At 46.0% G+C, this 27,900-nt stretch overlaps 1 protein-coding gene across 2 annotated transcripts in view; it reads left to right on the top strand.

Annotated features, from left to right (window-relative positions):
* The window catches only part of ELMO1 (engulfment and cell motility 1), a 559,417-nt gene that overhangs the window by 151,943 nt on the left and 379,574 nt on the right, over window positions 1-27,900 (top strand). For both annotated transcript variants that reach the window (XM_040353213.1, XM_040353215.1), the window contains exons 8-10: window positions 923-1,022; window positions 6,039-6,190; window positions 9,136-9,214. In XM_040353213.1, the coding sequence (XP_040209147.1) occupies window positions 923-1,022; window positions 6,039-6,190; window positions 9,136-9,214 (331 nt within the window). The remainder of the gene's footprint in view (window positions 1-922; window positions 1,023-6,038; window positions 6,191-9,135; window positions 9,215-27,900) is intronic.

Raw genomic sequence — 27,900 nt, forward strand, 5'->3', positions numbered from 1 at the left:
ACCCCCTTATGTGTTGTTTCTAAACTACTATGTCATATATGTATATATTTTTTGTTCATTATTAAATGATTATATTTTTGTATTAATCCTGACTACTCTTAACTACTGTTGCCTCAAAAGCCCCACCTTGGGGGATTCTCCACTTTTTCCTGTTTACCAGGGGTGTTGGCAACTACCAGAGACCATACTATCAAAGATGTCCCATTCATACATGTAGATTAGGGGGTGCCCCTTATGGACAGGCCACCATTTTTCCCAGAAAATAAAATTCTTTAATGCAGTCAGCCATCCATGCTGCAATCTGAAATATCAATCAGATTATAGGTACCCCTATTGCAAAGAAACCCAGCATTTTAAGAGAAACAATTAAAATGTGTACTTGGTATCTATTGGTAAAATTGACAATTGAAGAAGCAAATGTTTTCAAAGAGGAAAAGTTGCCATGTTTCAAATACTGTTCTCTATATACAGCTCATTACATCTCTTTATCTCTATCTATATAGAGTATATACCTTGTCCTAGCTTTTTAGTGCCACCTTGTGTCAGAAAAATGACATGTCTACTTACTTTACTCTACTTACGAGTGCAAAGCTAGGAAGCTGATGACTACTGGTCTTTCCTTAACATTTAATTCATATTATTTAATAGTACCTTGCTATAACTATTCAACCTGATTTTGCTAAGCAATGATGTCACTAACTTTTTTGTGCTGAAATTTGTATATTGATATTGATATTTCTCCTTGGCTTCTCTTAAAAGCTTTTTGTGTTTTTTTTTTTGTAGTTATATTACATTTTCTAGCTTATGTTTTTATGTTGAGAACTGCACCGGTTTCTTCTTTCTCATATCATCTCACAGTTCTCATGTGAATACATGCCCTTAGGAATTTAGCTTTATTCTTTTATTTTTAATTTTTTTACAGCTTTGGAGAAATGCTTTCTTACACTTTGACAGCATTCGTTGAGCTGATGGATCATGGAATCGTATCATGGGATACTTTCTCAGTGACATTTATTAAAAAAGTAAGTATATATTGGAGGTTTGCTAAATCTTTTTCTATATACTTAAAAAAAAAAAAAAAACTGACCTACGTAAGCGATATTCACCAAATAATGGTCATGAGTTTGCAAGTATAGTTTGGACATCCATGACATTTGATACCTAACTATGCCTCAGTCCTGGGGTAGTGCTATATATTATATATATATATATATATATATATATATATATATATATATATATAATATCTCACTATATATATATATATATATATATATATATATATATAGTGACAGTACAGTTCACTGTCCTGGTAATTGTCAAGTTGCTACAGCAGTAAAGTAATAATCAACGGAAAAAAGAACAACTGGCACGAACTCTGCTTACTGGTATGCTCTACATAGAATCTAAATAACCCCTAATACCACACGTGGTGGAGAATGCGGGCATGGACTAAAGATCCTTGCAAGTACCAGTGAGCTATTGCCAGAAACTGCATAACCTGTGTGTGTGCAGGTGAGGAGAACCTGCAAGAGAAAGGTAACTAGCCTTAAAGAGACAGTGCTCCAATTTGTTGATGAACTGTGCGAAATTGTTCTGGAGTGATTGTGAGTATGGGGCGATCAAAACGCCTAAAAGAAGCAAGGATGGCTGAGGTGATAGAGCTCTGTGGCTGGAGGGGTTACTGCCTGATCGAACCCCATACATGCTTGAACAGAGTTTTCCCAGGAGAAAGAGGGCTGGTGTTGTTCCTAGCAACACTGCTGCAATGAGTGCACAGGTGACTGCTAGTATGGAAAGTCCACCAGTGCTTGAATCGGCAGTGGATTGGTGCAAGCGGCACCTGGCAGGATTGGACCAAGATAAAGTGGAAGGCAAGCCAACCTTCAATACAAAGCTGCCGGATGTCCATGTCTGGGAGAGGGGTGTTGTTGCCCCTTGCAACGCGGCTGCAGTTAAACCAGCAACGGTTGCGAAAAGTGTGAAAGTGACACAGCTTAAGACAAGGTTCAGCGGAGGGAAGCCTGTGTTATGTGCCAGAAGAGAGGCTGAACAAAGGCCAGGACGGAGAGTGGTTGCCCATAACAACACAGAGGAGGCCAGTCGTCATGGACCATGGGGTGGGCCTGCAAAGGGTGGTTGCAAGTGGCTTCCAGAGGAGCCAATACAGCATGTTGGAGAGAACCAGCAAAGCTCTGCTGGGTGACTGCAATCTCCCATGGCAACGAGAGTGTAAGTTGTGCCTGGGTTTTTTTTTATTTAAACTGAAATGGTTTAAGGTAAGGGTTTATATATACTTTAAAAAGTAAAAAATTGAAGCCACCACATTTAAAGTGGACTTACCTGCCCTGGAATCCAGCGCCACATGGGATGGGGGGAGTGGTGGAGCAGATAAGTGGAGCTTCCACTATTGGAAGCTCTTTGGGAAGGACTTGTAAACTGCAATATTTTACAAGGTACTGTTTGCTGTGTACAATTGGTATAGTTATCTTTTGGGTGTGAATAACAAGAATAAGCTTAGGGTAACAACTGTTATGCCGCGTACACACGGGTGGAACTCCTGACAACAAATGTTCAATGGAGCTTGTTGTTGGAAATTCCGACCGTGTGTAGGCTCCATCGTACATTTGCTGTCGGAATTTCCGACAACAAATGTTTGCGAGCTGGTTCTCTAATTTTTCAACAGCAAAACTTGTTGTCGGAAATTCCGAGCGTGTGTACACAATTCTGACGCATTAATTCCACGCATTCTCGGAATCAAGCAGAAGAGCCGCACTGGCTACTGAACTTCATTTTTCTCGGCTCGTCGTACGTGTTGTACGTCACTGCGTTCTTGGCATTCGTAATTTCCGACAACATTTGTGTGACCGTGTGTATGCAAGACATGTTTGAGCCAACTTCTGTCAGAAAAAAATCCACGGTTTTGTTGTCCGATCGTCTTTATGCGGCATTAATCTCTAAATATAACGGAAATGGTAGAAGATAAAATGCCTCGCTGGAATAAAAAACACGCAGTGAGATGATTATTTTTTATTGTAGTTAACTACTGAAGGTTTTGCCATAACTGTTTTTGTTGTATTAACCCACAAGTATGCCAGTTTATTTTATTTTATACTTTAGCTTGAAATACCTCCATCTGTTTGGTGTCTGGACTGACTTTTCTCTAAAAGCAAGAGAGGAGTTTTTTTTCCTAGCTTCTTGGCAGCAGTAGTTACTGTTATTTCGAGTCATTCTTTCTGATCAGTTGGAAAGACATAGCCGAGCAGTAATCCAACACCAGGGGAGCCCCTCGGAGTTGCTTCAGGCCTTCTGTATCACTTTGACACCACCACTGCCCCCTGGTCATACAAAAAATGTGATACGCGTGTCTTCACTGTCTGATTACGACTTCCTTGCATAGACAGTTTAATGGTTGATTTTACAGCTCCAGGGGAACCTTTGCAAGCATTGCATCCATTTGCTAGTACTGTATATATATATATATATATATTTTAGTTATGAGTCTTGGAAAGCTGTTCTATAATGAATACCCATATTTTTACATTGTAAGTACATTAAAGGTGTTGTAAAGGAATTTTTTTTTTCCCTAAATAGCTTCCTTTACCTTAGTGCAGTCCTCCTTCACTTACCTCATCCTTCAATTTTGCTTTTAAATGTCCTTATTTCTTCTGAGAAATCCTCACTTCCTGCTCTTCTGTCTGTAACTCCACACAGTAATGCAAGGCTTTCTCCCTGGTGTGGAGTGTCGTGCTCGCCCCCTCCCTTGGACTACAGGAGTGTCAGGACGCCCACTAACACACAGCTCCTTTCTTTATCTGCAAAGTAGAGAGTGTCCTGACACTCCCGCTCGCCCCCTCCCCCCTCAAGAGGCTTTCTCCACACCAGGGAGAAAGCCTTGCATTACTGTGTGGAGTTACAGACAGAAGAACAGGAAGTGAGGATTTCTCAGAAGAAATAAGGACATTAAAAAGCAAAATCGAAGGATGAGGTAAGTGAAGGAGGACTGCACTAAGGTAAAGGAAGCTATTTAGGGGAAAAAAATGTTTCCTTTACAACCCCTTTAAAACCTTGGATTGCCAGCATAATCCGTTTTGGAAACGTGCTTGTAATCCAAAGCACTCGTATATCAAAGTTAATTTCCCCATAAGAAATAATGGAAACTCAGATGATTTGTTCCACAACCATTTCCTTCAGTCTATAGTCCATATGAAAAGATCATAGCAATGTGACTTTGAGGCAACTTCAGGGAATTCCTGGGTAATCTTCCTGTAATGTCGAATCCAAATCACATCAATTAAGATGAGGATCTGACTTAGGGGTCATGCACACTGCAGCTAAAAAAAAAAAGTTGCTTTTACAGGCATTTGAGCTTTTATTTCAGCGTGAAGAAGATTGAAATTTTTTTGTGCTCTTGTCCATATTTTTATTGAGATTTTTCAAGCTTCTTTGAGCTCCTTTTGAGTTCCTTTGAGCTTTTTTGAGCATAAGCGTTTTTTTTTATAAACCCTCCTTAACCACTGCAATACCAGGCAACTTCACCCCCTTCCTGCCCAAGCCATTGTTCAGCTTTCAGCGCTGTCACACTTTGAATGAAAATTGCGTGGTCATGCAACACTGTACCCAAATGAAATTTTAATCATTTTTTCCCCACAAATAGAGCATTCTTTTGGTGGTATTTGATCACCCCTGCGTTTTTTTTGCGCTATAAACAAAAGAAGAGCAACCATTTTGAAAAAAAAAGCAATATTTTTTACTTTTTGCTATAATAAATATCCCCCAAAATATTAAAAAATAAAATAAAATTTCCTCAGTTTTGGCCGATACGTATTCTTCTACTTATTTTTGGTAAAAAAAAAATCATAAGCGTATATTGATTGGTTTGCGCAAAAGTAATAGCGGCTACAAAATAGGGGATAGATTTATAGCATTTTTTTTTACTAGTAATGGCGGCGATCAATGATTTTTATCGTGACTGCGACATTATGGCGGACACTTTTGACACTATATTGGGACCATTCACATTTATACTGCGAACAGTGCCATAAATATGCACTGATTACTGTGTAAATGTGACTGGCAGGGAAGGGGTTAACACTAGGGGCGATCAAGGGGTTAAATGTGTACCATAGTCAGTGATTCTAACTGTAGGGGGAGTGGACTGACTGGGGGAGGTGACCGATCAGTGTCCCTATGAACAAGGGACACACCATCGGTCTTTTCTCCCTGACAGGACGTGGTAAACGCAGAGATCCACGGTCCTGCTCAGTTACCCGGCAATCGCCGGGCACGTGCATCGGGTTTCCAGTGATGCAGCGGGTGCGTGCCGCCGGCGGGGCGCGTGCCCCCTAGTGGTTTCGGAAAGGTAAGGACGTCATATGAACGAGAGGCTTATCGTCCGCTGTCATTTGACGGCGGACGGTAGCCTACTGGTTAAAGTCTATGGTCACAAGGAAAGAAGTTGCCTTAGGCAAGGTTCACACTGGATGCCGATGCGTCTTGGTTCACCATTTCAGGTCTGAATTCTGCCCAAAAGAGGCACGGGGCTCCTGTGTAAATTTTCACCAGAGCCGCATCGGAGATATGTGAAGTGGCTCCATAGAGAGCCATTCACATTCTCCTGCTATTGCGAATTGGATGCAGTGATTTCGCATCCAATACGTAATATTATGAACCCGGCCTCAAAGTAGTACAGGAAACTTTTCTAAAGTTGGAGCGACTTCAGTAGTGCTAATTAAGACCACTCTCATTGACTAAAATGGGACGTGACCCTTCTCGTATTGCAAGACCTCGCTTGTTTATCATGTTATCGTCTTGTAAAATACTCGCAATCCAAGTTTTTACTGTATAGTTTTTCCTCTTTTTTTTCTTTTTGTTGAATACATAGCTGTTTTGGGTTGCTGTGGGTTACCGCACCTTGCACATTATCCTTACTTCATTAGTTAAAATATATTTTTATATATTTTTCCAGCAATCTTGTGTTGATGGTTATAGTAAGTAATATATTCTAACCATTTTTTTTTTCTTTTCTTTTTTTTTAGATTGCCAGTTATGTGAACAAATCTGCATTGGATGTGTCTATTTTGCAGAGATCTCTAGCCATTCTTGAATCTATGGTCCTAAACAGTCATGATTTGTATCAGAAAGTGGCGCAGGAGATAACTATTGGACAGTTAATTCCACACCTTCAGGGGTAATCATGTTACATATGTGCAGACATTGCTGCTCCTAGTTGTTCTTCTCTTATCTTCATATGCATATCAGGACTTAAAAAAAAAAAAAAATGTTTTAACTACTTCTACGTCATATAACGTCCTCGACTTTGTGCGGTGATATCTGAATGATGACTGCGGCTAAAGTTCAGATATCACTGTTTTCTGCCGGCGATTCTGTGCACGATAAGAATGATCATAGCGGCAGTTCCGCTGCTTGATCGCTCTAATAGGCGGCAGGAGGGGACGTTCCCCCCTCCTGCCGCCTACCGGTGCTTCTCCGGGCTCTCCCGTGCCATCAGGGGCCCGGAGAACGAATCGGCCGGCGCCGGCTCACGACGATAGAGATTTCCGGTCATCAGTCATCTCTATGAGTACCCGAAAGTAAACAAAGCCGCAGTCGCGGCTGTCAGCATGAGATCGGTGAATTTTTTTTCCCGATCTCAGGCTTTCCAGCCTGGAGGAGAGATGTGGGGTCTTATTGACCCCACATCTCTCCATAAAAAGGACCTGTCACAATATATTCCTATTGCAAGGGATGTTTACATTCCTTGTAATAAGAATAAAAGTGATAAAAAAAAATTGTAAAAATTCAAAAAATAAGTAAAAAAAAAGCAATTAAACGCCCCTGTCCCCGGTAGCTCACGCTCAGAAGCAAACACGTATGTAAGTCCCGCCCACATATATAAATGCCGTTCAAACACCACATGTGAGGTATCGCCACATGCGTTAGAGCGTGTGCAACAATTCTAGCAGTAGACCTCCTCTGTAACTCGAAAATAGTAACCTGTAAACAAATTTAAAGCGTCGCCTATGGAGATTTTTAAGTACCGAAGTTTGGCGCCATTCCATGAGTGCGCGGAATTTGAAAGCGTGACATGTTAGGTATCTATTTCCTTGGCGTAACATCATCTTTCACATTATACAAAACAATTGGGCTAACTTTACTGTTTTGTTATTTTTTTAATTATTCCCTAGGGTGTCTGCTAAAAAAATATAATGTTTGGGGGTTCTGACAAATTTTCTAGAAAAAAATATGATTTTTACATGAAGGAGAGAAGTGCCAGAATAGGCCCGATGCTGAAGTGGTTAAAAGTCCTTTTAAAAAGTTTACACTTTTTAACTAGAGGCCAGGGGTCATGACTACTCTGACCCCTGTTCCTTGGCCAGTAGAATATGAGTAATATGCAGAATGATCAATGCTGACCAGATTTTTGATCAGGTCTGTTGCCACTCGAACAGAGGGATTACTTCTTGGGTATATTTAATGCTTTTGGTCCATCTTCTTGATGTCATTTTTAGTTTTAACCATCTAGTTTATAAATTTTTTTTATTTATTCTTTAGCAAAGGTCAGGGTTTTACAAACAATGAACACAGACGCAGCTGAGGAGGCATGGCACGGTTGATGTGACAACACAATAACTCGCATAATGCCCAAAAGGCCGAGGACCTGTAGCGGTAGCATTATGACAAGGGTCTTATGAGAACTACCCCAAACTACATGATGGAGGTCTCTGTAGCCCAGAGTGTAAAGCCTCATACACACTTATGCCTCGTACACTTAATGCCTCGTACACACGATCAGTTTTCCAGACAGGAAAACTGTGAGGAGAGCTTTTGGCCGTGTGTATGCTCATCACAGTTTTTTTTCGACGGGAAAACTGGCTGACTTTTTGCCCGGCGGGTTTTGGCAGTTTTCCTATGGGGAAAACTGCGATGGAGCATACACACGGCCAGGATTCCCGGCCAAAGTCGGGAAAACCGGCCGTGTGTAAGGGAAAGACCGGAACTTTTCCCGTTGGAAATCCCACACGTGTATACGGGGCATAAGTCTTTTATAGGGTTCCTGCCAGAAAACTGAGTCCCTAACCTTTCAGCCAGGCTATTTTTTATTTAAACAAATTAGCCAAGGGGAACAAACGTAAATAGAAAAGGAGGGCAGGCAAAAAAAATGTGTTTAATGAAAAGTCAGCGATGCAGTAAAAATAGTGTTATTTTTACACCTTCTGGTTTATGATTATTTATAACATTTTATATTGTATTCAATTAAAATATGAAGGTCTCCTTCACAAGGGCGTACTTAAGTGTACACCTATGTGAGGGCCATGTTATGCCTGCTTGGGGGATTCACAGGTATTCTGTGCATTTGCATTCAGGAATTCCCATGCATGTCAGTTGGAACGAACACAGCCACTGTTCCCAGTTTAAAGGGGTTGTAAATGTAATTTTTGTTTTCCCTAAATAGCTTCCTTTACCTTAGTGCAGTCCTCCTTCACTTACCTCATCCTTCAATTTTGCTTTTAAATGTCCTTATTTCTTCTGAGAAATCCTCACTTCCTGTTCTGCTGTCTGTAACTTCCTACAGTAATGCGAGGCTTTCTCCCTGGTGTGGAGTGTCGTGCTTGCCCCCTCCCTTGGACTACGGGAGAGTCAGGACGCTTTCTACGTTGCAGATAGAGAAAGGAGCTTTGTGTTAGTGGGCGTCCTGACTCTCTTGTATTCCAAGGGAGGGGGTGAACACGACACTCCACACCAGGAAGAAAGCCTTGCATTACTGTGTGGAGTTACAGGCAGAAGAACAGGAAGTGAGGATTTCTCAGAAGAAATAAGGACATTTAAAAGCAAAATGGAAGGATGAGGTAAGTGAAGGAGGACTGCACTAGGGTAAAGGAAGCTTTTTCAGAAAAAAAATTGTACCCTTACATCCCCTTTAACATCCGTGCACGTCCTCCAATCCAGACAGTGTGAGTTTGGGGACACACACCCACACAGATGTCAAATTGGGAGCAGGGGGTGTGTCAGTTCAGCCGCTGCATCCCATGAATGGCACTGATCACCTGTGCATCCCATGCAGGTAAAGCACGGTGTTAGGTATATGATTGAGGCCTAATTGTTATAATATTTTTTTATTTTTTTTGACTTAAGGACAGATCAAGAGATTCAGACATACACTGTCGCAGTAATCAATGCACTTTTCCTCAAAGCCCCAGATGATAAAAGACAGGTATGTGTTCATACATTGTAATCAGAATTGGTGTGCAAAAAATGATATACAATATGCAGTATCTGTTGTTATTTTAGATTACTGTCATTATAGAAAAGGAGGTAGTCACTGGTGCATGCGTTTTAAATCATAGCCAATGGCTAACCATCTGTGAATGTTTGATGCATGTCACAATCACTTCTTTATACATTTTCCCTACATAATAGGAAGACATATTTTTATTGATTATATATTTTGAGCGCGTTTTATGTTTCTAGATGTTGACTTCTGTATATTTTTTATGCCTGTGTTTCCTATAAAGGTTTATTGATTCTACCTCTAGGGCAGGGATCTCCAAACATTTTAAACAAAGGACCGGTTTACTGTTCTTCAGGCCTAAGAGGGGCCAGACTGTGGGCATTGGGAGTAGAAAAGGTCCTGACGGAATAAACAATGCCCCATCTTTGTTTTTAGTGGGAGGAATAGCGGGAGGGAGCTGCGGTGGTTCAACGCAATTGGCACTGCGCTGACAAGCCATTCACCTCTGCAGCTAGGGTTTCGAAAACCCGGTCCCGGCTACATGTGAATTGAGTTTGGTGGTCTCAGCCCGGCTCCCAGTGGGTGTGCTATGTGAGGTAAGCCTGCGCTTAGTACGCCCACCCCCCTCCCACAAAAACCACCACACTTACACGCCCTCGAAATTGGGTAAACATGCACGCACTTTGACCACGCGGGGCTGGTTGAGCGGGCTAGATCCTCTCACTCCCTTATAGGGAGTCCCTCTGCCCCATTGGGCTTCAAAGCGGAGCGAGCAGGTAGGGCGGGCTATGTGGGAGGACCCACTCACGCACCCGCCAGATTGCCTCTGGGGGAGGCCTGCCTACTCCCAACTCCTGCAGTCCGGCTCCTCTCTCGAGTACATGCACAAAATACACTTAAAAAAAAAAGGAATAGCGTCCCATTGTTGGTGTCATTGAGAGTAATTCTGCCCCTTCATTGTTGTCAGTAGGAGGTGGGATTATGTGCCAATGTTGGTGTCAGTAGATAAAAATAGTGTTCCAGGGGCCGGATATAAGCAAGCAAAGGCCAGATGTGGCTCCCGGGCCACAGTTTGGCAAACACTGAGGGCGGCACAGTGGTGTAGTGGGTAGCACTCTCGCCTAGCAGTAAAAAGAGTCACTGGTTTGAATCCCAACCACGACACTACCTGCCTGGAGTTTACATGTTCTCCCTGTGCCTGCGTGGGTTTCCTCCGGGTACTCCAGTTTCCTCCCACACTCCAAAGACATGCTGGTAGGTAAATTGGTTTCTGTCTAAATTGGCCCTAGTATATGAATGCGAATTAGAGTCTTTAGATTGTAAGCTCCTTGAGGCTGGGTTCACACTGTTCCCCGCATGCGGCTCACAGCAGGGGTCTGGTGCGTGCTGGTTCACCGGTTCAGGTTCGATTTCAGCCCGAATTTTGGGTTGAAATAGAACCTGAAAAGCACCAAAAAAAGGCACGCGTTTTTCTGGCACACTGCACTGGACCCGCTGCGGAGATATGTGATCCTGCTCCATAAAGAGCTAGTCACATTCTCCTGCTATTCGAATTGAATGCAGGGAAACGTGCATTAAATTTGCATAGGTGTGAACCCAGCCTCAGGGTAGGGATCGATGTGAATGTACAATGTATATGTAAAAGCGCTGCGTAAATTGACAGTGCTATACAAGTACCTTAAATCAGGGCTTGACAAATTTGCTTGGAATCTAGGAGCCAGCTAAAAAAGTTAGGAGCCAGGAATTTGCATTGGCCCGCCGAGGTTGAGCGCAGAAGCGAACACATACGCGAGTAGCGCCCACATGAAAGCGGTGTTCAAACCACACAAGTGAGGTATCGCCTCGATTGGTAGAGCAAGAGCAATAATTCTAGCCCTAAACCTCCTCAAACATGCAACCTATAGAATTTTTTAAACGTCGCCTATGGAGATTTAATGGGCTAACGTTACTGGTGTCTTATTTTTTTTATAAAAAAGAGTGTATTTTTTCCCCAAAAAGTGCGCTTGTAAGACCGCTTCGCAAATACGGTGTGACAGAAAGTATTGCAACGACTGCCATTTTATTCTCTAGGGTGTTAGAATAAAAAAAAAATATATATATATATAAATAATGTTTGGGGGTTCTAATTAGAGCAGGGGTGTCAAACTGGCGACCCTCCAGCTGTTGCAAAACTACAAGCCCCATGAGGCATTGCAAGGCTAACAGTTACAAGCATGCCTCTCACAGGCAGAGGCATGATGGGACTTGTAGTTTCGGAACAGCCAGACAGGGGAAGCTCCATTAGCATTGCTGGTTGTCTTGTCATACCAACGGCCACCACAAGATGGCGTCAGATCACAGAAGGAAGCATAGGCCTGCAGAAGGCCGCAAAGTCACGGCCTCAATTACCGGCCGGCGTGGCCCAACGCTATCGCACGATGGGGGAAGTGGGGACTCATGGAGACGCAGGATACCCCAGCTGTGCCGCGCCAGGTCGCTTATTCTAGTCTAGTCTGGTGCCCGGGTTTTGTGGAACCCTGCCTTAAATAATAATAGGGGCTATCTGCATATCAAACAGAATTGTTTTTAGTTTGAGTATACTGAGGGAGATGAACAGTAAAATGCATTTTCAGTATTCATAAGCAGGAGGCAGAGATTGCATAAGTTATGTGAAACTATACCTATCCCCATGTACATATATAGCCGGATTCAGGTAGAACGCTGTATGTTTAAGCCGGCGTAGCGCATCTCATATGCGCTACGCCGACGTAACATAGAGAGGCAAGTACAGTATTCACAAAGCACTTGCTCCGTAAGTTACGTCGGCGTAGCGCAAATGGGCCAGCGTAACCCCGCCTAATTCAAAGTAGGCATGTAGTGGGCGGGCTACATTTAAATTAACCGTGACCCCATGTAAATGAGGGCCGTTCGTACGGCGCATGCGCGCGCATGCTCAGAATCACGACGCAAATGCTACCTACGAAACAATGTCGGCTCAATGCTTTCGACGTGAACGTAACCAACACCCAGCCCCATTCATGTACGCTTACGCAAACGACGTAAAATACGACGGCTGTTCCGTCGTCCATACCTTGCATGGGCTGCGCCATCTTTTTGGTGGTTTATCTTTACGCTGGCGTATGTCTAACGTAAATGGCGTAGCTTACTGCGACGGCGTACATACGTACGTTCGAGAATCGGCGTATCTTGCTCATTTACATATTCAAAGCGTAAATCCACGTACACGCCCCTAGCGGGCAGCCTAAATATGCACGTAAGATACGACGGCGTAGGAGACTTGCGTCGGTCGTATCTTGGCCAAATTTAAGCGTATCTGGTTTCCAGAATACGCTTAAATATACGACGGCGCGCATTCGGACTTACGATGGCGTATCTACTGATACGCCGTCGTAAGTCTTTCTGAATCCGGCTATTTCTGTATTTTTTTTTTTTTATGTTCTACATAGAAACAAATTATTTTATATAATAATACATATCATGATTTAAAGTTGTCATCGGTCAATAAAGCACAGGTTAGTAATACCGAAGAAAATTACATGTTTTGTAATGCTTTCTCTATTTTTTCTTGAGAAACATTGCTGAAATTGTTAGAATTGTGGGTTTATACTGCCACCTGCAGGAGCTGTGTGCCTCAAACTTGGAGAAAGTCTCTTTCACCAAGAGACACCGTGGCATTCACACACATCTTACTGAACCTTCATGCTGCGTACACACGATCAGGCTTTTGCCCGGCCAAATCACATCGGAATTCCATCGGAGAAAAATAGAACATGTTCTATATCTAAACTCTGATGGAATTCATCGGAATTTCCAATGAAAAAACTCAGTAAGCTTGCCTCATCAACTGGCTGGGGGTTAGTCAGCCAGAACAGCTTACAGAGGAGGAACAGGAAGTGAGAAATTCAGACAAAGAAAACAAACATTTAGAAAGGAAATCGAAGGAAAAGATAAGTGAACCAACAATGCACTAGCTTAAAGGAATATTTAGAAAATAAAAAAACAAAGCTTTACAACCCCTTTACCTAGTTTTTAAGGCGTATACAATGTTGCGCCCTTCAGCACACTGGCAGCACTTTACTCTGTCACGTGGAGTAAGCTTCTGCCTACAGATTCCTTATAGTTCTGGCTGCTTGTAGCAGCATGGAAGAGAGAGATGGCTTCACGGGAGCAGGTGCTTAGGTAAAACTACTGAACACCAATTCTGGGGGTTATCATTATTACAGTACTGGTGACTGGTGGTTATTGTTACAGTGCTGGGGGTTGTCATAATTACAGTGCTAGGAACTGTAATTTTTGCAGCGCTGTGGGTTTTCATTATTACAGTGCTGGGGGTTGTCATTTTTGCATTGCTGGAGTTTCCCATTATTGCAGTGCTGGGGTTTATTTCTATTGCTGTGCTGGGGGTTATTGACATGCTGTGCTGGGGTTTATTTTTTAATGCTGGAGGATACTACTGGATGTCATTATTGATGGTCCTGACATTTACTGAAGGCTTTTATTGCTAGCCCTGACCACATGTTGGGGGTTGTCATTTCTTGACCAGGCCCCATCTTGTTTTAAACATACAGTAGGTGAACCCGATTTTGTGTCAATCTCGCTCTCTTTCTCGGCGAGATTGAGCACCTACGAGCCCCATCGCGGGAGCCAGCGCCAAGCTGGCTTGCCGCGATGGAGACAGAGCCGTCATAGAAGCGACGGGAGATCCGACTTGGATTCCCGCCAATTCTACACGTGTGCGGCGTTTGTTATGAATCCTGAGGGGGAAGTCCCCGCCGGATTTTAAATAAAAATCCGGCATGGGTCCCCCCTCAGGAGCATACCGGGCCCTTAGGTCTGTTATGGGTTGTAAGGAGAGCCCCCCCTACGCCGAAAAAAACGGCGTAGGGGGTCCCCCTACAATCCATACCAGACCCGTATCCAAAGCACGCTACCCGGCCAGCCAGGAAGGGAGTGGGGTCGAGCGAGCGCCCCCTCCTGAGCCGTACCAGGCTGCATGCCCTCAACATGGGGGGGTTGGGTGCTCTGGGGCAGGGGGGCGCACTGCGGCCCCCCCACCTCAGAGCACCCTGTCCCCATGTTGATGAGGACAGGGCCCCTTCCCGACAACCCTGGCCGTTGGTTGTCGGGGTATGCGGGCGGGAGGCTTATCGGAATCTGGGAGCCCCCTTTAATAAGGGGGCCCCCAGATACCGGCCCCCCACCCTAAGTGAATGAGTATGGGGTACATCGTACCCCTACCCATTCACCTGCAAGAAAAGTGGTAAAAACACAAATAAACCACACAGTGTATTAAAATATTTTATTTTTCTGCTCCGGAGGCCTCCCCTGTCTTCTTTATTAGCTCTTTTACCAGGGGGGGCTTCTTCTTTGACGTCTTCGGGTGGGTGGGGGCCGCCGTCTGGTTCTCTTCCACCGCCGGGGGGGGGGTGGCTTTTAAAAAAGCCCCCACCCCCCCGGCGGGTTTCCTCCGGCGTCTTCGGCGGGGCTCTTCTTCTTCCGCTATCCCGACGGGTCTTCTCCGCTATCCGGGGGGTCTTCTCAACTCTCCGGGGTTCTCCTTCTGTCTTCGCCGCTCTCCGTTGTTGACTCGTCGCACCCCGGTTCTTCGTCTCGCAGTCCGGTCCCTTCTTCCGTGCTGTACGTCTTCTTCTCCTTCCGTGCTGTGATGAGTTCTTCTTCCGCGCTGTGACGTCATGTTCTTCACGTCTCTCCTTCTCCCGATGTTGACACGTCGCCTTTCCTCTCTGCAATGACGGGTGCGCGGGTGCATCGGACCTATATAGGCCTCACAGTCCCATCATGCTCTGTACCTACCCATGTGATACCTACCCACGTGGGTAGGTATCACATGGGTAGGTACAGAGCATGATGGGACTGTGAGGCCTATATAGGTCCGATGCACCCGCGCACCCGTCATTGCAGAGAGGAAAGGCGACGTGTCAACATCGGGAGAAGGAGAGACGTGAAGAACATGACGTCACAGCGCGGAAGAAGAACTCATCACAGCACGGAAGGAGAAGAAGACGTACAGCACGGAAGAAGGGACCGGACTGCGAGACGAAGAACCGGGGTGCGACGAGTCAACAACGGAGAGCGGCGAATACAGAAGGAGAACCCCGGAGAGTTGAGAAGACCCCCCGGATAGCGGAGAAGACCCGTCGGGATAGCGGAAGAAGAAGAGCCCCGCCGAAGACGCCGGAGGAAACCCGCCGGGGGGGTGGGGGCTTTTTTAAAAGCCACCCCCCCCCCGGCGGTGGAAGAGAACCAGACGGCGGCCCCCACCCACCCGAAGACGTCAAAGAAGAAGCCCCCCCTGGTAAAAGAGCTAATAAAGAAGACAGGGGAGGCCTCCGGAGCAGAAAAATAAAATATTTTAATACACTGTGTGGTTTATTTGTGTTTTTACCACTTTTCTTGCAGGTGAATGGGTAGGGGTACGATGTACCCCATACTCATTCACTTAGGGTGGGGGGCCGGTATCTGGGGGCCCCCTTATTAAAGGGGGCTCCCAGATTCCGATAAGCCTCCCGCCCGCATACCCCGACAACCAACGGCCAGGGTTGTCGGGAAGGGGCCCTGTCCTCATCAACATGGGGACAGGGTGCTCTGAGGTGGGGGGGCCGCAGTGCGCCCCCCTGCCCCAGAGCACCCAACCCCCCCATGTTGAGGGCATGCAGCCTGGTACGGCTCAGGAGGGGGGGGGCGCTCGCTCGTCCCCACTCCCTTCCTGGCTGGCCGGGTAGCGTGCTTTGGATACGGGTCTGGTATGGATTGTAGGGGGACCCCCTACGCCGTTTTTTTCGGCGTAGGGGGGGGCTCTCCTTACAACCCATAACAGACCTAAGGGCCCGGTATGCTCCTGAGGGGGGACCCATGCCGGATTTTTATTTAAAATCCGGCGGGGACTTCCCCCTCAGGATTCATAACAAACGCTGCACACGTGTAGAATTGGCGGGAATCCAAGTCGGATCTCCCGTCGCTTCTATGACGCGCTTGCTGGGATGTGCTGTCACTATTCCAGTGAGTGCGAGGTGTCGGCGAGATCTCGGCACCATGTCGCCGAGTATCAGCGCGACGCTGTCGTGCTAAAAGCACAATATCACAAACACCTACTGTAGCAAAGCAAAAAAGGGATTTTTAATACAGCTTACCTGTAAAATCCTTTTCTTGGAGTACATCACGGGACACAGAGCGGCATATTCATTACTATATGGGTTATATGGAGTACCTTCAGGTGTTGACACTGGCAATCTCAAACAGGAAATGCCCCTCCCTATATAACCCCCTCCCATAGGAGGAGTACCTCAGTTTTGTAGCAAGCAGTATGCCTCCCAAAATGGTCCCCAAAAAGAGGGGTGGGAGCTCTGTGTCCCGTGATGTACTCCAAGAAAAGGATTTTACAGGTAAGCTGTATTAAAAATCCCTTTTTCTTTATCGTACATCACGGGACACAGAGCGGCATATTCATTACTATATGGGATGTCCCAAAGCAATGCTCACAATGAGGGGAGGGAGAACATCTCCAAGACAAAAGGATTTAATTTAGAGAAATACTCAAATCATAATAAATCCAACTTAGTTGAGAAAAATAATCTTAAATTTTAAATTTAACTCAAAAAAGAGGAGCCCCCGGAATCCGAGGGTCTCAAACTGCAGCCTGCAGCACTGCCTGCCCAAAGGCTGTATCAGACTTCCTTCTTACGTCCAACTGGTAGAATTTTGTAAACGTGTGGACAGAAGACCAGGTTGCCGCCTTGCAAACTTGAGCCATAGAGATCTGGTGGTCTGCTGCCCAGGAGGCGCCCATGGCCCTAGTAGAATGAGCCTTTAATGATACTGGAGGAGGCAACCCTTTCAAGCCGTAGGCCTGAGTGATTAATTGCTTAATCCACCTAGAAATGGTGGACTTTGCAGCTGCCTGCCCCTTCTTGGGCCCATCCGGTAATATGAACAGCACATCTGTTTTCCGGATCTTCTTTGTAGCTTTAAGATAGGCCTTCATGGCCCTGACGATATCCAAGGTATGCAGCAACCCTTCCTTTCTGGAAGTAGGTTTAGGGAAGAAGGATGGTAATACCAAATCCTGGTTCAAATGAAAACTGGATACAACCTTCGGTAGGAAGGAAGGATGAGGGCGGAGAACGACCCTGTCCTTATGAAAAATAAGATATGGTTCCTTACAGGATAAGGCCGCCAGTTCCGATACTCTTCTTGCGGAAACTATGGCGACCAAAAATACTAACTTCCTTGTCAGTAAAACCAAAGGAATTTCAGCCAACGGCTCAAACGGTTGTTTCTGTAAACTTGACAGAACAAGGTTTAAATCCCACGGGCAAAGCGGGGATTTAACTGGAGGTTTAATACGTAAGACCCCTTGAAGGAAGGTCTTAACCAGCGAGTGGGTGGCCAGCGGCCGCTGAAACCACACTGACAGAGCAGAAATCTGTCCCTTGATTGTGCTTAATGCCAATCCTTTATCCACTCCTAGCTGGAGAAAACTTAATACTCTATCGATGGTAAATTTGCGAGAAAGCCATCGCTTGGACTCACACCAGCCTACATAGGCCTTCCAGACCCTGTAATAAATCACCCTAGAGACCGGTTTCCTGGCTCTGATTAGGGTAGAGATTACTTTCTGAGACAGACCTCTACCCCTGAGAATCAGGGATTCAGCTTCCAGGCCGTCAAATTTAGATGCCGTAAGGCAGGGTGGAGGATCGGACCTTGCGATAGCAGGTCTGGCCGTAGAGGAAGAGTCCAAGGGTCTCCCACTACCATCCTTAAGATTAGTGAGTACCATGCCCTTCTGGGCCATGCTGGAGCTACCAGGATGACTGGTATGTGCTCCACCCGGATCCTGCGCAGCAGGCGTGGTAGTAACTGGAGCGGGGGAAACGCATAAAGAAGTTTGAACTGATGCCAAGGGCAAACCAACGCATCGGTTCCGCAGGCCATCGGATCCCTTGAGCGGGACATGAACCTGTCTAGCTTCTTGTTGAGTCTCGATGCCATGATATCCACGTCCGGCACTCCCCATCTTTGGCAGAGTGCTTGAAAGATTTGTGGATGCAGAGACCATTCCCCCGGCAATAGAGTCTGGCGGCTTAAGAAGTCCGCCTGAAAGTTGTCCACTCCTGGAATGAATATTGCCGATATGCAGGGCACATGAGCCTCTGCCCATAGGAGAATCAAGCTCACCTCTCTCTGAGCGGCTTGACTCCTGGTTCCCCCTTGGTGATTTATGTATGCCACGGCCGTGGCATTGTCTGATTGAATTCTCACCGGGAACCCCTGCAATTTTGACGTCCAAGCCCTGAGGGCTAGTCGAGCAGCTCTGAGCTCCAAGATGTTGATGGGCAACTGCTTCTCTGGCGTTGCCCAAGTACCTTGGCGAGTACAACCATCCAAAATTGCTCCCCAGCCCGTCAGGCTGGCGTCTGTGGTCACTATCTTCCAAGCCACTGGGCTGAAAGACTTCCCCTTCAGTAGATTCTGAGGGTCTAACCACCAACACAGACTTTGTCGGACTCTTGATGAGAGCAGCAACGGGATATCCAAGGCCTGTGGCCTTCTGCTCCATGCTGACAGGATGGCTGCCTGCAGGATGCGAGTGTGGCTCTGGGCGTATGGTACCGCCTCGAATGTGGCCACCATCTTGCCTAGTAACCTCATACATAGGCGAATAGTCGGTTCCTTCTTGTTTAGAACCAGTAGGATTAATTCCTTGACGGCTTTGACCTTCCTCAGAGGTAGAAACACTCTTTGTTGTTCTGTGTCTAATCTCATGCCGAGATATTCCAACTGCCTTGTGGGCAGGAAAGCTGACTTTTCTCGATTTAGGACCCAGCCGAACTTCTCGAGGTATTGGACCGTGAGGGCCACTGCTCGCTCCAAGCCGGGAGACGAGTGATCTATGACTAGGAGGTCGTCCAGGTATGCTAGGATCGTGACCCCTTGGATCCTTAGTTTGGCTAGGATTGGAGCTAGGACCTTCGTGAACACCCGGGGGGCCGTAGCCAACCCGAAGGGAAGCGCCACGAATTGGAAGTGACGCGAAGCCACCATGAAGCGTAGATATTTTTGATGTGGCTGATAAATTGGAAGATGAAGGTAGGCATCCTTTATGTCTATGGACGCCATGAAGTCGTCCTTTTGGAGTGTGGTAGCTGCTGACCGCACGGATTCCATCCGAAATGAGCGGATCTTTAGGTATGTATTTACCATCTTTAGGTCCAAAATTGGCCTGACATCTCCATTGGACTTCGGGATGATGAATAGGTTGGAGTAGAAACCTAGCCCCTGTTCCAGGACTGGTACCTCTACTATTACTTCCTGGGAAAGTAGATGATTTAATGCCGACATTAATGCGGCTCCTTTCTCCGGATCGTTTGGAATCCTCGACTCCTGGAAATGAAGAGGAGGAAACCTTAGGAAATCTAATTTGTAGCCCGTGGCCACGGAAGACCGTACCCACTCGTCGGGAATGCTGGCTTCCCAAATCTCTGAAAAGAGTCGCAGTCGCAGCCACAGCTGGCTGTACTACTGCCCCTGCAGTAGTGAAGGAGTTCTTAGTGCTTCCAAGCGTTTATCAACTGGATCCTTGAATACCTGTATGTTTTCTACAGGGCATGTTAATGATTTGTTAATACATGAGATGGCTGCGTCCACTGCAGGAGTAGCCCATTTCTTGGAAAATTTATCTTCCATAGGATATAGGGCAGAGAATCTTTTAGGTGGTAAGAAGATTTTATCTGGCTTGTTCCAATCTTGGAACAAAACTCCCTCTAGTAGAGGGTGGATCCGAAATACTGCATTGCTTTGAGGCGGCCTCAGTGAGCCCAAAGCTGAAACCGTAGATACCTGGAGATCTGGTACTGGCAAGTTGAATGCATTATGGACCAAGTCCGTTAAGGCTTGAATCCACCAGCTCTCCCCTTGGGAGACTGCTCCAGACTCCTCTGTATCCGGATCTTCGATCCCTGAACCTACTTGGTCCTTGTCCAAGAGGTCGTCCAATTCCCCTGAGGAAAGGACCTCCTCTTCTGAGGGTCCGCGCTCGGGCGACGGAGATCTAATCCGTTTACTGCCCCGCATAGCTGTGGCTATCATTTTTCCCATTCTTTTCTCCATCTCCTTTAAAGAGGTGAGTAATACCTCGTCTGTGACTATCTTAGGGTTGGACTGACCTGCTCCAGCCCCAGATCCCGATGGCCCCAAGGTTCCCTGTGGGGAAAGTAGCGGCATAACTTTGTCCGAGACCTCAGACTCTCTGGGGGATTCCCCACCTCTTGTACCCTCTGACCCGGATGCCATGGTACACTACCGAGGTACACCTGCTAGTTTATTGGTACTTGGAACTATAAATAGTTAATTGCCCAAACACCTGTTTGGGGGATAAAAAATGCTTCCTCTCCCCTAGATGACTTTTTTTTGTTTTTGTTTTTGTTTCAAATCCAGGAAAGAAAAAGCATTCTGTCCCCCCTGAGTAGTATTGCAAAGAAAAACTATGAGATGGAAAAGAAACAGCCTATTTCTAGGCTTGAAAACAGTCTTCTGAAGACTGCAATATTCTTTCTGGCCACTGTGTGTCCTCGGCGCCCCGTGCTGCCGCTCTGGTCTTTCCTCCCCAGTTCCAATGTATTGAATGAGCTGTTTGGAACGAAAAAAGGAAGGGCCGCCCCTTCCTTAAACCACTGACCCGCCCTTCCCCCCTCAGCTGAACGGCGCGAATTGCGCCTATAACACGTGAACGCGCGCGCCCGCCGATAGGGGGGGGGGTTGGGGGGAAGGGAGCCTCTCTGCTCCAGCTGGAACCACGAGGAGGTCAGCGTTCTGCCTGCTTGCAGGCTCTGAGGAGGAAGACTGATGGAGCATCGCCTGGAGGCTTGCAGGTAAGCACAGCTCTCTGACACACACATACACTTTATATCACACAGGCCCCACTCAATGCTTTTCCAACACTACAAGGGAGGTCACTTCTTATGGGGAAAAAATACACATAGAGCCATCCTATCTTTAAGATATGTGACTAGTTTGCCAGATGCAGCGCATAACTTTAGGCATGTCCCCTGTGACCCCCCAGAAAAAACCTGCTAAGAACCAAGTTCCGCAAGTTTTCCCCTCACTTACCTGCTCCATGCCGCAGGACTTTGCCAAGCAAGAGGCCCAATCTTCCCCCATCTCCGTGGGGATGTCTAGACCTTCAGGCCCTGGGTTCCTATGAAGGATCCACTGTCCTGGGCCCATATAGCACTCTGGCAACAGAAACATTAGGCACCCAAAGGTTTCTAAGTTCTGGGCCCAGGGTCCAGCTCTCTAAAAAGAAAAGCATTATGGGCTATACCCCAAGGGTTTGGGGTCCGGTTACTGACCACTTTAGCGCTGAGGCCTTTGGACAGAACCGGTAGCTCACCTAATCCCAAGGATGCGGAGGCAAGCTAAACCATGACCAACACCTAAGACACTGGCGTAAAAACTGAGGTACTCCTCCTATGGGAGGGGGTTATATAGGGAGGGGCATTTCCTGTTTGAGATTGCCAGTGTCAACACCTGAAGGTACTCCATATAACCCATATAGTAATGAATATGCCGCTCTGTGTCCCGTGATGTACGATAAAGAAAAAGGAAAGGTGGCACACTTCAAAGCAACACCCACTTTTGGTCATTTTAGTTCTCTTCTCATTCCCTTGGTGTCACTCCTAGTTCTTTTTAAATGTTGGCAACTATGGTTTATTTTTGGGCCCACAGACACCAATTATAGAACCAATTTTTGCACTTGCTGACCTGCGATGTAATGCCCTGTACACACAATCGGAATTTCCAATGGGATAAAATCCGATGGAATTTCCTGTCAGAATTCCATTCAAGCTGTCTTACCTACACACGGTCAGCAATGCTGTATCCTGGCCTAGGCCAACAAGGCCCAGGCCAGCATTTTGCAGGGGGGCAGCACGGACAGTGTCCCCGCCGGCTTGCGCTACACTGTTAGGTAAATTAGTTTAGCGCCCCTATAAATCGGCTGCACTGCTTCCAGTATGTGGGCGGTTGGCATTCTGCAACTGTGGGGGGGGCGTCGCTTTTAATTTTTTACCATCTCTGTCCCATTGCAGAGATTTCCCTTCACTTCATGTCCCATAGCCAAACAGGAAGTGAGAGGAAATCTATGCAAATTAAGGGAATCCACCCCCCTCCCCACCCCCCAGGCCATCAGAACTAGTGTCCCCACTTGAAAATTTCAGGGTGGGTCTTAAACCGCAAGGGGTGTGGCCTTGACAGGAATGGGTGGGTCATATACCGACCGCCATAGACTCCCATGTTAAACACCCAACTTTGCACGCCTGTATCTCCCGAAGCATAAGGGGTACAGACTAGCTTTCTTGACCGGGGTGTAGCCCCATGTCTTCCACAAAACCTAAAATACACCCCTGACTGTCAGACCAAATTCCGACCGTCCAAAACGTGGTGACGTAAAACACTACGACGAGCCGAGAAAAATGAAGTTCAATGCTTCTGAGTATGCGTCGACTTGATTCTGAACATGTGTGGGTTTTTTCTCCGTCGTAGTTCCACACAGGAATTTCCGATAGGATTTTTTCCATCGTAAAAAAATTAAATATGTTCTATTTCTAAACTCCGACAGAAAAAAGTCAGATGGGGACCCCACACAGTCGGAATTTTTTCATTGGAAATTCCGATTGTGTGTACAAGGCATTAGGGACACGGTTGCATACTTTTGACTATTACACCCTGCACTCTTTAATGTACCTGAAAGTAGCTAGAATCTGTTTTATTACACTGTAGTTTTTTATCTCATAGTACATCTTTCATTTTATTTAATTTATTACAGCTTTATATTGTACACATCAGTCTCTGCCTTCAAGCAGCTTATAATCTAAGATCTATAACTCGCATGCATACATACATACATACACCTACTAGGGCCAATTTACCAGCATGTCTTTGGAGTGTGGGAGGAAACCAGAGTACCCGAAGGAAACCCATTCCGTCACAGGGAGAACATTCAAATTTCAGGCAGGTAGTGCCGTCGTTGGTATTTGAACTGCTAGGCGGAAGTGCTAACCAATTGCACTGCCAATTTTTTGACTAAAAATTTCCTATTGTACATTACATATGCTTTTATTTTACCAGGCTCCCAACTTAAACTACCAGCACAAAAACCCTGTAAAGTTATCTGGACCCTGCAAGTTTTCATGTGGCAAGTTTAATGCAGACATCCGGGCTTGAGTGTACATCTTTGCATATATGAGCTGCAAGCACCCAGGGCCAGATTCTTAGAGGAGATACGATGGCGTATCTCCAGATACGCTGTCGTATCTCTGCGTCCTGCCGGTCGTATCTATGCGCCTGATTCTTAGAATCAGTTACGCATAGATATCTATTAGATCCGACAGGCGTAAGTCTCTTACGCCGTCAGATCGTAACTGCATATTTACGCTGGCCGCTAGGGGTGTGAACGCTGATTTACACGTCAAAATATGTAAATCAGCTAGATACGCGAATTCACGAACATACGCCAGACCGACGCAGTACAGTTACGCCGTTTACGTTAGGCTTTTCCTGGCGTATAGTTACCCCTGCTATATGGTGGCGTAAGTGCGGCGCACCAATGTTAAGTATGGCCGTCGTTCCTGTGTCGAAATTTGAAAAAGTTACGTCGTTTGCGTAAGTCGTCCGTGAATGGGGCTGGAAGTCATTTACGTTCACGTCGAAACCAATGACGTCCTTGCGGCGTAATTTGGAGCAATGCACACTGGGAAATTCCATGGACGGCGCATGCGCCGTTCGGGAAAAATGTCAGTCACGTCGGGTCAAGCCTGATTTACATAACATGTACACATATTCGCCAGCACACCAAGGATCATTGAAAAAACGTCCAAAAATGTAATGCATAATAGCGATCCAAAAAGCAACGTTTCGAGGTCACACAGGACCTCTTCGTCAGGCAAGTGTGCCTGACGAAGAGGTCCTGCGTGACCTCGAAACGTTGCTTTTTGGATCGCTATTATGCATTACATTTTTGGACGTTTTTTCAATGATCCTTGGTGTGCTGGCGAATATGTGTACATGATTTGCTTTCCAGTTCCCAGCTGGTGATCGTTTCAGCACCCTTTTACTTATTGGCCATTTTCCTGGAAGGTGTGCAGTTGGAATATTTTGTGACTGATTTACATAACACACGCCCACCTCTTCACAATTTGAATTAGGCGGGCTTACGCCGGCCTATTTACGCTACGCCGCCGCAACTGTTTTTTGAGAATACGGCACTTGCCTGTAAAAGTTGCGGAGGCGTAACGTAAATAGGATACGTTACGCCCGCACAAAGTTAAGCCATTCTACGTGAATCTAGCCCCCAATCTTTAGATTGGTCCCATGCAGCCAGCCTTTGGGATACCTTTGAGATACCTCCTCTTTGTTAACTCCAGACTGTGATCTAGACTTTCCTCATGGAGGCTCTAATTTACAACTGTGACTAAACATCAGAGAGTGGAAAAGGTCCTTAAAGTTATAGTAAACTTTCAAAGTAACTAAAATGCTGACAGGCAGGGTGTTTATAACAGAAGTGACCCTAGTGGTTATAAATCCCTTTTCTGGCGTGTCAGCGGTAATGTAATCTGATCTGCGCATGTGCAGGTCAGACCACATTTATGGTCCCTGATGTGTGCGCAGCATTGACTTTATTGCGGCCTGGCCATTCAAGCAGCTGGAGAGTGCAATTATGGACTATTGTGTACTTTATGAAAATTAAACACTTAGGCCCGGATTCACATACAGCGGCGCATATTTAATGCCGCCATAGCGTATCTCCTTTACGCTACGCCGACGCAGCGCAGAGAGGCAATCACTGGATTAACAAAGCCAGTGCTGCCAAATCTGCGCTGGGTTTCCTAGGCGTAAGCCCGCATATGTGGAAGTGGGCGTGAGCCATGCAAATGAGGCGTGACCCCATGCAAATGATGGGCCGAGCGCCAGACAGATACGTATAATGAACGGCGCATGCGCCGTCCCTTGGACGCATCCCAGTGCGCATGCTCACAATCACGTCGGAACTACTCCCTTAGATACGCCGGATCACTGCCTACGGCGTGAACGTAACCTACGCCTAGTCATATTCACGTCCTACGTAAAATACGTCAGCTTGTGTTTCCTTTGCATGGATGCTGCTGAGTTATACCTCCTTTATGGGGCATAACTTTGCGCCGGACGTATGACTTTACGCGCACTGCGTCGGATGTACGTACGTTCGTGAATCGGCGTATCTCCCTCATTTGCATATGTGAATAGAAAATCAATGGGAGCGCCAAATACGATCAGCGTAAATATGCGCCCACTCTACGCCGGCGTAGGCAAGTTACGTTGGTCGGATGAAGCCTATTTTCAGGCGTATCTAGTTTTGTGGGCACTGCGCACAGATACGACGGCGCATATTTGCACGTACGCGGCGTATCTCGAGATACGTCAGCGTAAGTGCTTTGTGAATCCGGGCCTTAGCATTTAAACATAGCATGATATAACACACCACAGCATACACCATAGTTTTGCTGTGTACATAAAACTGCACGTCAATGCAACATGAAAAAAAAATGCAATTATAATGCAAAAAAAAAAACGCTTGCCAACGCATATCTACTCAAGTGCATTTAATGTGTGTCAATGCAAGCTGATGTGAATCCAGCCTTATTTATTTGAGGATTTGTAAGGCTGGATTCTCACTACATTTGTTATGTGCATGTTGATGAGAATTAATAAAAGCTTGAGATGGCGTTTGTTGATATGCTTTTTTTTTTAAAGCTGAAATCTGGGCACATTTATTAAAGGGTACATTTTTTTTTTGTTTTCTTAGAAGCAGGTAGAGCTCAGAAAAGTACAGAACATCAAACGAAAAAAAATGATGTCCATGATTTATGATACAGCAATAGACCTATAAAACCAAATATCAGTACCGCAGGTCTATCAACACATAAGGCTCATAGCCGCAAAATTGACTAATTTACCTAATGACCAATGGCAGCATATAAAATGAGCCTTTAGACACACAACATAATCTGGTGTAACCGTATCTTGGGAGTCAAGCCAAGGGGACCAGACCTGGGCACAAAAATGTTAACCGACATATGTTCCTTTAAGTGCCGGTTCACACAGGAGTGACTTGTCAGGCGACTTAGCCGCCTGACAAGTCGCGCTCCGTTTTGTACTATGGAACCGGTTTAATGGGAGCCACTCAAGTCGCTCCGACTTAGAATAAGGTTCATGTATGACTTTGGGACGACTTCAGGGCGACTTGCATTGACTTCAATACAGAAGTCATTTTGCAAGTCGCCCTCTGAAGTCGTGTGCAGATCGCCTTGCTGCCCCAGTGTGAACCGGCAGTCGGTCCACTTTGTAAACACCCAAAGTCTTTGCAAATCCAAATATTATCTTGTAAAAGTAGCGGTAACATCATGACTGTGCTGTAAATAGCCCGTGCAGAGAGCAGAGATGCAGGAGGGACCCAGCAGCTTCACACACTAAAGGAGGGAGCAGAGACAAGACCAGTCAACCTGCACAAGGAGAGAGAGCAGCAGTGACTGTTTTTTTTAATACATTTATTTACATTTATTCTCTCTCCTCACAGTACATGGAAGGAGCAGCAAGGGCCATTATCTTCTGCTGCTGTTAATCAAATCATGTGATAAGGGAGCAGTGGGTGGGACCCAACTGCACTGTGTGTGTGTCAATAGATGCACGCAGCCCATCTCAGGGTTGAGCCTGCATGAGTACCCCCATAACAAGTGGCTTGCTATAGGGGCACCTGGAAGGGAGGAGGAGCCATGAGTGCCACTAGGGACCCCAGAGGAGGAGGTTTCGGGGCAGCTCTGTGCAAAATCATTGCACAGAGCAGGTACGTATACCATGTTTATTATTTAATGAAAAAAAATAAACCTTTACAATCTTTCAGTAGGGACTGAGCTTGTTGGAAACAATTTTTTTCAGCTTATTTTTGTACTGGGCATTATCGCAATGCAGCCCAATAGACATAGGGCCAGATTATCGTAGTTTGGCGTAACTTTGTGCGGGCGTAACACAACCTATTTACGTTACGCCTCCGCAACTTAGACGGACTGCGTCTCAAAGCACTTGCTCTGTAAGTTGCGGCGGCGTATCGTAAATAGGCGGAGTATCGTAAATAGGCCGGCGTAAGCCCGCCTTATTCAAATTTGGAACAGGGGGGCGTGTTTTATGTAAATGTTCTGTGACCCGACGTGATTGAAGTTTTTTCACGAACGGCGCATGCGCCGTCCGTGGAAATCTCCCAGTGTGCAGTGCTCCTAATACACCGCAAGGACGTATTGGTTTTGACGTGAACGTAAATTACGTCCAGCCCCATTCAAGGACGAGTTACGCAAACAACGTAAAATTTTCAAATTTCGATGCGGGAACGACAGCCATACTTAACATTGGTACGCCGCACTTACGCCACCATATAGCAGGGGTAACTTTACGCCGGGAAAAGCCTAACATAAACGGCGTATCTGTACTGCGTCGGCCGGGCGTACGTTCGTGAATTCACTTATCTAGCTGATTTACATATTTTGACGCGTAAATCAGCGTACACGCCCCTAGCGGCCAGCGTAAATATGCAGTTACGATCCGACGGCGTAAGAAACTTA

Source organism: Rana temporaria, chromosome 5 (assembly GCF_905171775.1).
Source record: "Rana temporaria chromosome 5, aRanTem1.1, whole genome shotgun sequence".
NCBI lineage: Eukaryota > Metazoa > Chordata > Amphibia > Anura > Ranidae > Rana > Rana temporaria.